Here is a 13,032-nt window from a genome sequence, read left to right as displayed (position 1 = left end):
GAACGAGCAATGATGATGAGTTTGATGTTTGATTTGTAGTATAGGCCCTAGTTGTGGATTTGTGCATTTGCTGCTTGTATGCAAAACTGTCCAAGAGAAAGCTTTCCCCTTTAACATAGGTTTCCAGAAGTCCATGTATCTGGGAAGAAAAATGGCAAGACGATTTACACACATTATCCCACAGACACTGCCAAGAGTGAGTCACAAAGGTTTCTTTTAAATGATTCAGTAGAAAGGGGATTCTGCAATAACCCAGAAAAAACACGGGGAAAAAAATAGCTGGAAAGAGCAATATGTCATAAGTCATCAATATGGCTGGCTCCTTAAACATGTGTAAACATTTTGAAATAAAGTTCAAAATATAGTTTTACTGATATAACATGTATAACATCAATGCTAAGAAGTGTTTAGTATCAGTGACACGTTATAATTCATGCAGATATAATTGACTTTTCTAATGTGAAAGTGAAATCCTCAAAGTCACACCTCATTAACTGACTAAAATAAGGCTTGTTGTAAAGGGTCATAGTCTATAAAATGATTCTTAGGCAAGGGTAAAATAAAAGGAATCGTGCGTATTACCTCAGGAGAAAACTAAGTTACTTGATAGATGGGATCTAGCTAAGGAAATTGCAGTCCTCAGTTTGTTTTGATTTCTCTAATTGTTATACTTTCTCCTGGGTCACATCATCAGTCACACATTTATTAGAGTGTGTTGATAAAAAAGGTGAGATGTCCAAACACCAAAGAGCTTTTACAACGAATAAACTTGCTAGGTAAATGACTCCTTGCTCCAGGCATACATCATGCGAAGAAAATAAAGGACTTTCTATTCAGGAGGACGCAGGAATGCTTCTGTTCATGATTGTGATTTGTGGATGGCTCGCTGAGTGTCAGAGCTACCGAGTCCACATGAAGCACTGTAGTACACACAGTTGATAGGCATAAGCTGGAATTCAAACTTCCATGAAGGATGAAATGATTGCATTTTTGGCAGAGAATAAACATGTTAATGCATGGTATATAGATATGATAAGAGAACATTAAAATACATTAAAAAATACTGAAATATTACTAATACAAACTAAAACAAAAAAAAGCAAAAGTAAGAAACTTCAGCATCATAAAACCTAGTTCCAGCTGACCATGACGGAGATTCATTTGATAGAAAAGAATGATTTCTACCAGCATGTCACAAATAAAGTTTGTCCTAATATCTTCCTGCAGTATTTTTACGAAATAAATTTTCACAAGGCTAAGAGTACGAAAAGTTACTTGGATATTTTTTAGCACTTGTAGCCTTCACAGGACCATCTGTGTCTGTTGTGGGGATATTCTGCAAATACAGCAACTCATAGGGAAAGGGGTGGCACAGTGGCAGTTCGCACTGTTGCCATGCACCTTCAGAGTCCGGGTTGGATTCCCACCTTTGTGTGCATGGAGATGCATGTTCTTCAAATTTTTACATTCAAATTTTATTTGTCACGTACACAATCATACACGGTACGATATGCAGTAAAATGCTTTTTCGACTACCAGTGACCTTAAAATAAAAGCTTAAACATAAGAAATAAATATGAATAAAGGAAATACGGTACCTGTGCTTGATGGGTTTCCTCCTGGTACTCTGGTTTCCTCCCACAATCCAAAGGCATGCACATTAGATTGATAGATGCTTTATTGTAAATTTCAGACAGGGGCGTTAGACATAGACTAAATGGCGTTCCAAAATAGTCTGAAGTGTGTGTACTGAATGTGTAGTTTGTAGTCTACTCCGTGCACTGTAGCGACATCATGTGGCCGTTTGGTCACATAACCACAAATGTGTGGCAAACAACTAACACAAACCCAAATCATTAAACAGGTAAAAACAACGATGAAGAAAAATATTCTTCCTCATAAAAATATAAATAAACAACGTCAACATAAATAATCAACTTTTAAAATGAATGCAACTGGCGCGGTGGCCATGAACAGCAAGACATACAGGTTACTCACATACCGAAGGGTCTTTCGTTTCAGCGATGTCAGCGATGATGTGGTGTTATTATAATATTAATAATAATAATAAAGCTCACACTTACTGTCAGTCCAATTTATCCACATTGAGACATGCTGCTTTCCACTGCTTAAATAGTTATAGTTTTGAAAATCAGCTGTTTGATGTTAATTGCTTTAATGCTACAAAACAAACAACTTCAAAGCAAAGCAGAGCAGAGCGATGTAACTGAGCTGAACATGTGCCGGCTAAATCACCTTATTACATTAGAGACACTTTATTGTATATAGTGTGCGTTTCCTACAGAAATCTACATCGTAAAACTACAGTTACCTCCAAACTACGCAACACACACAAAATATGTTTTATGAGAAGAAAGTTATAATAATAAGCATCAGTATAATAAATAATTGTATAAACCATTGTTGCCCATTTCTACTGCATGTTTATTTGCAGCAGTTATTTGTTAGTCGTAAATCAACCACCACTTTCATAGCCAGCGAATTTTTGGACACAACCGAAGTATCGAGGGTAAATCAATCAATTAATCAATCAATCAATCAATCAATCTATCTATCTATCTATCTATCTATCTATCTATCTATCTATCTATCTATCTATCTATCTATCTAATAATGATCAATAAATGCATGTCCTTGGACTGTGGGAGAAAATCAAAGTACTCAAAGGAAACCCACTAACCAGTGGTAAATTGCTCACCCTATCATCCGGAGATCGCGAGTTTGATTCCCGGGTGCTCCCACATTAATCACGGCTCTACAGCCAATCAGGGGCGTCTGTGAGCTCATGCAAGCGGAAGGAGCGGATAGCACTGTCCTCCGAGTGTCTTACGCCGCCCCCAATGGTGCATGAGCGAGCAGTTTAAAAATATTTGGTCAGAGGAAACACGTGATAGTCTTCGGCCCTCCCGACTGAGTGGTAGTAGAAGCTTAATGTGGGAGCCTCCTAGTGACTGGGAGGAATTGGACAAAACTAAATTAAGGAGAAAATCGAGGGGAAAAAATTAATAATTGTTAATTTAGTATACCCTACATTTATGGCTGTGTATAGACATTTTAATGCACTAGTGCCTGAATTTACTGTGTTATTAGGCACATTCAGAGCATATGGCTGCATCCAGCATTTCAGAGAATTAGATTACTTAAAAACCACTGGGTGTAGAAATACAGTATAAAATATTATTATTCTCCATTTGAATGGCTGAAACATCCGTTGTGCACAAAAAAAATGTTTGGATAAATTCAGGAAAAACAGCCAGCTTCCTCATTTACAGTGCTTTGCAAAATAATTCATACCTCTTGAACTTTTCCACATTTTGTCATGTTACAACTCCAAACATAAATGTATTTTATTGGAATTTTATATGATAGACCAACATAAAGTGGCACATAATTGTAAAGTAAATGAAAGAAAATGATAAATAGTTTAAAAAATATATTACCAAAAATAAAAATGTGGCATGCATTTAAGCGATCACAGCTCAGGTGGGAGAATTTGTCCACAGGACAACTATTATTCATGCACTCCACAAATCTTATGGAAGAAGGGCAAGAAGAAAGCCATTGCTAAAATAAATCCATAAGTCGTCCAGTTTGCAGTTTGCGACAAGCCATGTGGAACTGCAAATTAGACTTCTTATGGCTTCCTTGAAGAGTAGCTGAAATGCATTTTGTCATGCTAAAATACAGTAATTCTGCATAATCAAAAGTTTAACAGGTTTGACTTGAATGCTCCATACAAAAACACACATAGGTAGATAAATATATACTGTATATATACACATGATTTATACATTCACTATGTATACATTCACTATATTTCCAAAATATTATTTGGCCTGCCTTCACATGCATATGAACTTGAATAACATCTCAAATCTAATGTCTGACCTCACAAATGTGTATATGGAAGAATGGTCAAAAATTCCCATCAATACACTGCTAAACCTTGTGGAAAGCCTTCACAGAAGAGTTAATGCTGCTATAGCAGCAAAGTGTAGGCCAACATCATATTAAAGTCTATGAATAAAGAATTGGATGATACTCAAGTTCATTTGCATGTGAAGGCAGGCAAGTGAATACTTTTGGCAATATAGTGAACATACATACATACATACATACATACATACATACATACATACATACATACATACAAACATACATATATACATACATACATACATACATACATACATACATACAGAAAAAATATTAGACAGGTATGCAAAAATTCTGTAAACTAAGAATACTTTTAAAAATAGAAGTGTTCATGATTTTTTTTATAATTAACTAAACTGAAGTAAATAAACAAAATAAATACAAATCAAAACAGTATTTGGTGTAACCACACATCTCCTGCAAGACCAAAATTACCACCAATTACACATTTGCTTACAGATTTTGAGGGATCTTGGCAGGAAGATTGTTCCAAACATCTTGGAGAACTAGCCACAGATCTTCTGGCTGCCTCAAATCCTCCTGTCTCTTCATGTAATCCCAGACAGTCTCTTTCATGTTAAAATAGGGGCACTGTAGGGGCCAAACCATCACTCCCACTCTTCTTCATGCTGATGATAGTTCTTAATGACCTTGGCTGTATGTTTGGGTTATTGTCCTGCTGCAAAATAAATTTGGGGACAATCAGATGCCTCCTGATGGTAACTATCAGCATGTATTTCTCGGATCAAATAGAGTCAAATGCAGGGAGCATTCTACATTATACACCTTTTTAAAGGGAACACTTAGCAGGCCATAAGAACTGTGCACTGCACACATGTATATAAGCACTATTTGTGTGTGCTTGCATAGGAATGTGACTCATATAGCATCCTGATTTGTGCATCAACATCAGCGGATCCCAACATGTGTCTCCTGATTATTATTATTAATATTATTAAGATTATTATTATTATTATAATACATTGAAATTAATTAAGCAATAACATTAACATTACAGTGTAACTTCATGTAATAATATCTTACAGTATTAAGCAAGAAATATGTGTCAGTGTGTCTGCATACATTCTGGTTTCACTAGTACTGGTGTATCAGACAGCTTGGTCACTTGTCCTTCCATTGTGTCCTTGGTCAGCTGTTCATCTCTCACAGGCAGTTAAGTTGTAGCTGGAACTTCACATGAACCTGCACCGAGAGCTGCATTTGAAACTGCAGTTGGTACTGCTTCTTTAACTATAGTGGGAACTTCATGGCTCCAGCCTTTTTAAATGCAATGGGAAGTGAAACAGGAACTGCTGCGTGTACAGCTTTGACTTCAGTGGAAATTTCAGTGGAAACTGCTTTTTCAACCTTATGTGGTATTGCATCTGGTGCCACTTTTTTATAAGTTATCTGGCACTTCAGGTGGTACAGCTTTTTTTTTTTTTTACTTTAGCAAAAACTTGAATTAGTCTTATAAGTATATTTGGAACTGCAAGTGCTAAATTCTTTCTACCAGCAGCTGGGAGTTAGAACTGGGAAGTAGAACTGCTTTTTTGGGCATAGTTGAGACTGCAGGTTATACCGTAATTTTAATGGCAGGAGCTGCAATTTGGACTGCAAAGGATACAGCTTTTTATCTGCAGCAGTGGGAACTGTTTTCTTAGGTAAACTGACAACTGCAGTTGTTAAAGCTTTTTGCTTTCCAGACAGACCTGCTCTTTTGGGTATAGTGGGAACTAAAGGTTGGACAACATTTTTAAGGGCCGGAGCTGCAGCAAAAACTGCTTTTTTAGGTATAATGGGAGCTGCAGGTGGTAGAACTTTTTGCTTTGCAGCTGGAGCTACTCTTTTGGGAATAGTTGGAACTGCAGATTGTACCACCTTTTTAATGGCAGGAATTTCAACAGGACGCACAAATGGTGAAGCCTTTTTGACTGCAGCAGGAGAAGCAGTGGGAACTGCTTTCTTAAGTCTACTGGGAACTGCAGGTGGTAGAGCTTCTTGCTCAACAGCTAGAACTGCTTTTTTAAGTATAGGGGGAACTGCAGGGATTAAAGTGTTCTTATTAGCAGCTGGGACACCAGTTGAAACTGTTTTTTTGAGAGTGGATGGAACTGCAGGTTGTACCATCTTTTTAATGGCAACAACTGGAACGGGACGTGCAAACAGTGCAGTTTTTTTAATTGAAACAGGAGAAGCAGTGGGAACTGCTTTCTTATGTATACTATGAACTACAGGTAATAGAGCGTCTTGCGTAGCAGCTGAAACTGCTCTTTTATGTGTAGTGGGAACTGCAGGTTGTACTACCTTTTTAATGTCAGGAGCTGCAATGGGACCCGCAAATGGCACAGGTTTTTTAAATGAAGCAGGAACTGCTTTAACTATACAGGGAGATGTGGGTGAAACTGCTTTATTAAGTATACTGAGAACTTCAGGTGACGGGGCTTCTTGCTCAGCATCTGGAACTGTTCTTTTAAGTATAGTGGGAACTGCAGGTGCTAAACTATTCTCATCAGCAGCTGGGACATCAGCTGGAACTGCATTTTTGGGAATAGAGGAAACTGCAGGTTGTGTCGCATTGGTAATGGCAAGAAGGGCAACAGGAACTGCAAAGGATACAGTTTTTTTAACTGCAGCAGGACTTCCCATTGGAACTGCTTTCTTAGGTATACTGCAAACTGCAGGGGGTTGAGCTTCTTGCTCAGCAGCTAGAGCTATGCTTTTGGTTATAGAGGGAACTGCAGGTTGTACCATATTTTTGATAGCAGGAGCTGCAACAGGAATTGCAAATGATACAGTTTTTTTAACTGTAACCGGAGCTGCACCGGAAACTGACTTCTTAAGTATACTGCGAACTACAGGGGCAACTGCAGGTTGAGAACCTTTCACATCAGTAGCTGGAACTACAGCATGATCGCCAGGCTGTTCAGACTGAACTGCACCTGAATTTGCAGCAGAGTAATTTATTTGAATGATAGTGGGAACAGCAGGTGATGCAGCGTTTTTATCTATAGATGGAACTTCAGCCAAAACTACTGTCCGTGAAGGGTCAGCAACATCCAGAATGTTTTGAAAACCTACAAACAGAAAATGTGATAAGACTAATGTGATAGCTCAAATCTACATTTGTTAGGAAAACTAGTTATAGTTTTATAGTAATAATTCAATTCAGTTCAATTCAATTTAATTTATATTGCACTTTTAAAAACTTATTATTGCAAAGCAGATTTATTTACAGAATAAAAAATGAAAAAAAAAATTGTGAGGAAATATTTGCACTGTAAGTTTTCAATTTGTACCTAATGAGGAGGCCAAGAGTGTCAGTAGCAAGGAAAAATCTCGAAGATGACAATAGGAAGAAACCTTAAGAGGAACAGGACTCATCAGGGAACCCATTCTTATTTGGGCTGATGTCAGAAATGCAGGGACTGATTTGTGGTTATAATGTGTGTTAGGAGGCTGGGAGTTCAGTATAACAAGAAAAGCGTCTAAGTTAATATGGAGTCCACTTTCATTATTGGAAGTAAAAATTGTTTGTGGAAATTTCAGTTCTAAAGACAGAAAAAAACTGCCTCCATTAGCTGAGTCCAAGGACATCTTCATCATCTAGTGAAACCATGCCCAGTCACCTTACGCATCCCAAGGAGATGACACAGGTCCAACCTCAGCAGCAGGCAGAGGCCTCCATAACTGCTTTAAAAACCTGCATTCCTGCAGACTCTAATATGGCATGCCAGCATAGGAATAGAACAGTTTTTAACAACCATGAGACATGGTTAGGTACATAAGTGGCAAACTAACTTTAATTGCTAAAAGAAATGTAGCAGATCTGTTTTGACAAATTTTTTTCAAAACTAGAAGTTTGCGGTGTAGCCAGAGTCAGGGTTCAATCATAGACTGCCAACCCCTAAACTATGCTAGCTAACAAAATCATTGGTAGAGTAGAGTGTGGATTGCGAAGCAGCTGTAAATTGTTCCGAGCACACACAGTGTAATCAATACTGACATGCAAACAGACAGTTGTGACTCACACTGTAGCTGGATGTCTTGCGTAGTTGAGTGAGGCTTATCCTGCCCGATACGTGTATAATTGTCGGTTGGGATCTGAGGATGTAACACACAAACATTTACATTTTTATTTCACAGTGTTTCTTTTTACAGTGCTGTTTAGCTGCACTATTGAGCTGGTACATTTAACTGTACAAGCCTAAGAGAATAATATTTGGTCTGTATGATAAGCTTATGATTCTGACACTAAAGACTTTATAAGCCTAATACATTATAGAATTATTTTAGTCTGTACCTAGGAACAGCAATCATAACATATCCAGCGAGTGTTGAAGGTTGCTGGTGGGTCAGTACATGGTTTTTGGTATGCTGGGTTCTATCATCAGAGAGGGAAGTTTCTCTTTCTCTCCCTCTTTCTCTCTCTCTCTCTCTGACAAGAAAGTGTGTTTGTGTGTGTTCGCCTGTGTATATATTTACCTGCTCAAATTGATGTTTGGGATGTCCCTTTTTCTTCTTCTGTGCGTGGCTATAATCCACCTGTTTGGTGTTTACATCTGTCATAATTATCTTGTTTTCATCCTCATGCTCCTGGTGGGACTTCAAGTGTGTGATAAACCTATAACACAGTTGATATTCTGGTGTCATAACCTTGGTTAGAACACGAAGGTTAGACTCTTTGTGCCCAGTTTATTGAGCTTTATTTATTTCAACACCGGAGTACCGGTAATTTATTATTATTAGTAGTAGTATTTTTAGTAGTGGTAGTAGTAGTATTAGTAGTGTTGTTATTATTGTTATACCCGAAATGAACCTGTGTATCAACCATTTAAAGATTTGAACAACTATTAAATACAGTAGATTTAGGTATACACATTTCAAAAACAAATTCAAATGATATCTCATAATGTTGGTTGTGGGATTCCCACATGACTTACAGATGTTGGCCATTTATCAGCATGCGAGTCAGCCTCTTGATGGCAGTCTTAGACTCAGACTTCTCCATGTAAACATAATCAAGTCCTCTGCATCCATTTTTATTGTACACCGGCTTTAAGAGAGGCACATCCATAAACACACAGAACTCAAATAGATATAATTTAGTACTTTAGTTTCAGGAAGTTATTGAGATTCACATAGCACAGAGCTCAGACCTTGCATGACATGACATTGCCAAAGGTGGACAAAGTGTTATAAAGGGGCATGCTGTCAATAGACTTCTCCAGGGTCTTGATAAAATCTTTTCCCATTTTGTTTTTTCTTAGAAACGAGTTCCCCTCGGACCAAGTGATACGTATAGGCTGACTCAAAAGGGTGTTAAAAACCAGCACCTCTAAGACTCTTTCACCTGAGGGAACAAAATAAATTATTTACAGATTATTAACATCAAAGTTACAATGGTCTATTACAGGATTGCAATTTGCAGCATACAGGTTAAATATATTGACTGGTACTGGTATTCTTGAGACCACACATAATGTGATTTTTCCTTCAAATTTCAGTAAACTGTGACAGACCCCTACATTACACCTGCTGCTGGAAATGTGTTAGAAAGACCTAATATTAGGAGGGAACCTTTTTCCCCCTGTAAGTGTTGACATCAGCTTACAGATTTACTTCCTTTATAATTTCAAATGTGTGGAAGCACATTTAACAGACCATGTTTTAAATAGAGGATTATCATCATCTATACTGTTTAGTCCTATATACAGGTTGGCGAGGATTGCCGATTAGCTTAACCTGCAGGACATGGGCTGTGGGAAGAAACCGGACTTCCCGGAGGTAACCCACCAAGCATGGGAAGAACATGCAATCTCACATGCACACTGGCAATTGAACCTGGCTGGGAATTGAACCAGAACGCTGGATGTGCAAGGCGACAGTGCTAACAACACCTTATTATATTAGATATTGATAAAAACCTAAAAAGTATTTAAATAAAAAAAAATATTTTACTAATTGCTGTCCCAGGTCTAGCATAACTTCAAATTGAGACAGTTTCATATTACGTATGTATTAGTTATTTCTAAAAAGTTATAAAATTGCAATGAGTGAAATTTATAATGCATTATAAAATGAGCTATGCTTTTGTCTTAAATTAGATGTGTTTAAAACAAAAAAGGATGTTATGAAAAAAAATGCTAAAGATTTTCTAAATTACGTTATTGTTTGTAATGCTGTAAAAATTGGGCAACTTTTGTATATATAGTCAATTTTATTTTACTGTTGTGTTCAGGAACTACAGAACAAGTGAGCTGTGTTAAGGTGTGTTTGATATGCTTGTATTACCATCGGCCTGCTCCTGCTGAAAGTTAACAACAGCATATTGGAGTGATGTACCGGTTCTCTTGTTCCTGCAGAGTTGGATGGAGTAAACTGGCCCTACAAAGGTGAATTTCTGCAGGAGCATGGACTCGGTCACATCAGGGTGAAGATCGCCAGACCAGAGTGTGGGCAGTTGGACACTATCATTGTTCATCTTATGTATTACTTAGACTAACAAAAAACAAACAAACAAGCAAACAAAAATCTCTTTAGGTGTCAGACAAGTACAACAACCCTCAGTGAACTGCATGCTGGGTATTTTATCCATCACATCTAGCTTACATTTTTGGTGCTTTATTGTTTGGTTACTTTTACTACTGTAAATATAAAATACGAATGTCCTATGCCTTTATTGCTTGAGCCTAGCAATGTGAAAACCACATTATGAGTTCGTGTAAAAGACAAGTGTTTAAAATGAAATCTTTTTTATACTTACTGATAAAACGCGGATGAGTAAACTACATGACGAATGTTCTTAAGCATATATGCATATACTGTAGCTATATGGGGTATTTTGCATCAATGTATTGTCGCTGGTGTTTGTAGCATAACTGCGGTGATGGTCATTATTACGTCATTGTGTTCTGGATTATATGTTCTAAGTTTGTACAATCTCAGCCTCAGGTAAGAAAAATCCAGATTAAATGCAATTACACAGATATTAGCGTTTGGATATTTTGCATGTTTTAATAAAGCATAAAGAAAACATTTAAAATCCAGACCATTGTGACAAAAGAATCAAAAATTAAATAGCAGCGGCAAAATAATAATAATAATAATAATAATCTTATAAACTATAGCTATAAAACCCAACTCCTCGCTCTGGGGCATTACTGCCTCTTGTTGTTCACACACCTGCATCGGTCGCCTGATCTGTTAAAGAGGTGGACAAGCTTAACTATACGCTTAATATTAAAGTTACATCATTTAGTGTTAAATGTATTTTTGTTTATCTGCAAAACTGACACGTTATTTCTATATTATTTTTATTGTTATTTTTATTGAGCTGCAGCAACTTAAGTACGTGGTATAAATTTAAATATTAGCATTTTCGACGTTTCCTTCTATTCCTTCAATCTAGCAGCCCATTTTTATAGAAAATATTTAAAAATATATACAAATTAATCTTAGTTCTTTAAAAATACTTTTACATTTTTTTAAATAAAATATTTAAAGCTGGAATATTTAACGCTTAAGATTTAATATTTTTGAACATTTATAATTTGGTTTATTATGCCGAGAGTGGAGTTAAATAAGGCATTCATTGGAGTCGGCACAAAACGTTTATACATTTTTGGTTATTTTACTGCATGTAAAAGCAATATTTATAATGAGTTATGGATTATACTAAAGAGCTACAGAATTTAATTAATTTACAGTAAAGCTTTCAACTCTTTTCATGTTATTGAATGTTATTTTCCTAAAATATATTTTTCTTAATTGACTGTCCCTGGGCAGAACATGATGCATTAAACGGGTGATTTTTTTTTAGTCTTTTTTTTTTTTTTTTAGGTCTAATGAGAACACACATTATTAGCAAAATAAGATGACAAGAGAAGACACAGTCGTATTTTCCATAATTGGCCATTTTTTTGGCTTTTATTTAGATTAATCTAGGACATTTACTGGATTACAGAAGGACAGATCATGCATATCGGCGTCCGTCTGTTTCCTGTAGAGCTTTTTATCGGTACTTCTCAGAGAGAGCCACGGCTACGGCAGCGAGGAACTTATCCATACACACATGCACCTCAGGAGTAAAGTCATTGGGGAACATGAGAGCCAGGACAACGAGTACGTTGTGGGACAGGATCTATAGGGAAAGAGGGAAAACAATGATATAAATTAAGAGAGAAAAAAAATATCTACAAAGCGAATAAAGAAATAGTGTAGGACTACCTTGAAGTTTGCTGGGTCAACACGCAGCTGGAAAGCATGCAGCTCACTAAGTTTAACCAGGCCGGCGGCGAGGTCATCGATGTGCTTGACAGCTTCTTCCACGCCAGACATAATAACCTTGCCGTGCTTCTTCACTTGGGCAGAGCCATGGCTGAGGTCATTCCAGTGGCTAAAATAGTTCTTGGTTTGCGGGTACACAGTCAGCATCCTGCATAGTGAAATAGAAAATAATTAGTCCGGAGTAGTTTAAAAAAAAATTAATTGATGTGGATGGCAAAAATTAGAAGGAGATGTACTCAGGCACTTACCTGTACAGAGATTCAGCACCGATTTCTCCAGCCTTAGGGGCAATCTTGTCCCAGAAGGCCTTGACTGTGCTTTTGTCTTTGGCAGAGAGACTCATGGTGTCAGAGAAGTTTGGAAGAAGACTTCTGTAAAACCCTCAAAAAATAAGCACGCTTTTATACAAGGAGCCAAACCTGGCACGCCCAGGACCCACCTCAGATACGTGACAAACTGGACTCATTTCAAGTACGACAGATTAGTCAGCACTGCTGCTTGTAAGAGATAACTTTCATGTCTGATAATCTGCCCCTGTGGCAAGTGTGACATTTGATCGATTATATATTTTTTGTTGTAAAACAATCAGCTCAGAAAAACAAATGACACAAAACGAAAATAAATTGCTCAATATTTGCCTGTTTTTTATATTATATAGTAGTATTAGATTATATTTCCCCCTGTATTTATATAAATAAATGTAATTTAAATGTATTTATTTTAAATAATATTATTTATTACCATAAATACAAGGCTAATGTTTTTAAAATCACCATAAAAATATGA

General features: G+C 36.9%; 2 protein-coding genes across 2 annotated transcripts; both read right to left on the bottom strand.

Annotated features, from left to right (window-relative positions):
- Positions 1-8,896: 8,896 nt before the first annotated feature.
- LOC128520064 (polyadenylate-binding protein 1-like 2) lies at positions 8,897-10,754 on the bottom strand. Its single transcript, XM_053494081.1, has 4 exons — positions 10,724-10,754; positions 10,252-10,458; positions 9,117-9,310; positions 8,897-9,013 (listed from the first exon to the last, which is right to left on the bottom strand). The coding sequence occupies exons 2-4, from the start codon at positions 10,439-10,441 to the stop codon at positions 8,897-8,899; spliced, it is 501 nt and encodes a 166-aa protein (XP_053350056.1). The 5' UTR covers positions 10,442-10,458; positions 10,724-10,754.
- A 1,101-nt stretch (positions 10,755-11,855) lies between these two features.
- On the bottom strand, positions 11,856-12,627 carry LOC128520266 (hemoglobin embryonic subunit alpha-like). The gene is made up of 3 exons (XM_053494431.1): positions 12,495-12,627; positions 12,187-12,394; positions 11,856-12,100 (listed from the first exon to the last, which is right to left on the bottom strand). The coding sequence occupies exons 1-3, from the start codon at positions 12,587-12,589 to the stop codon at positions 11,972-11,974; spliced, it is 432 nt and encodes a 143-aa protein (XP_053350406.1). The 5' UTR covers positions 12,590-12,627; the 3' UTR covers positions 11,856-11,971.
- Positions 12,628-13,032: the final 405 nt, after the last annotated feature.

The sequence above is a fragment of the Clarias gariepinus genome, chromosome 4 (assembly GCF_024256425.1).
Source record: "Clarias gariepinus isolate MV-2021 ecotype Netherlands chromosome 4, CGAR_prim_01v2, whole genome shotgun sequence".
NCBI classification, from domain to species: domain Eukaryota; kingdom Metazoa; phylum Chordata; class Actinopteri; order Siluriformes; family Clariidae; genus Clarias; species Clarias gariepinus.
Note: the sequence above shows the minus strand (reverse complement) of the source record. Positions and strands in the feature narration are given on the sequence as shown.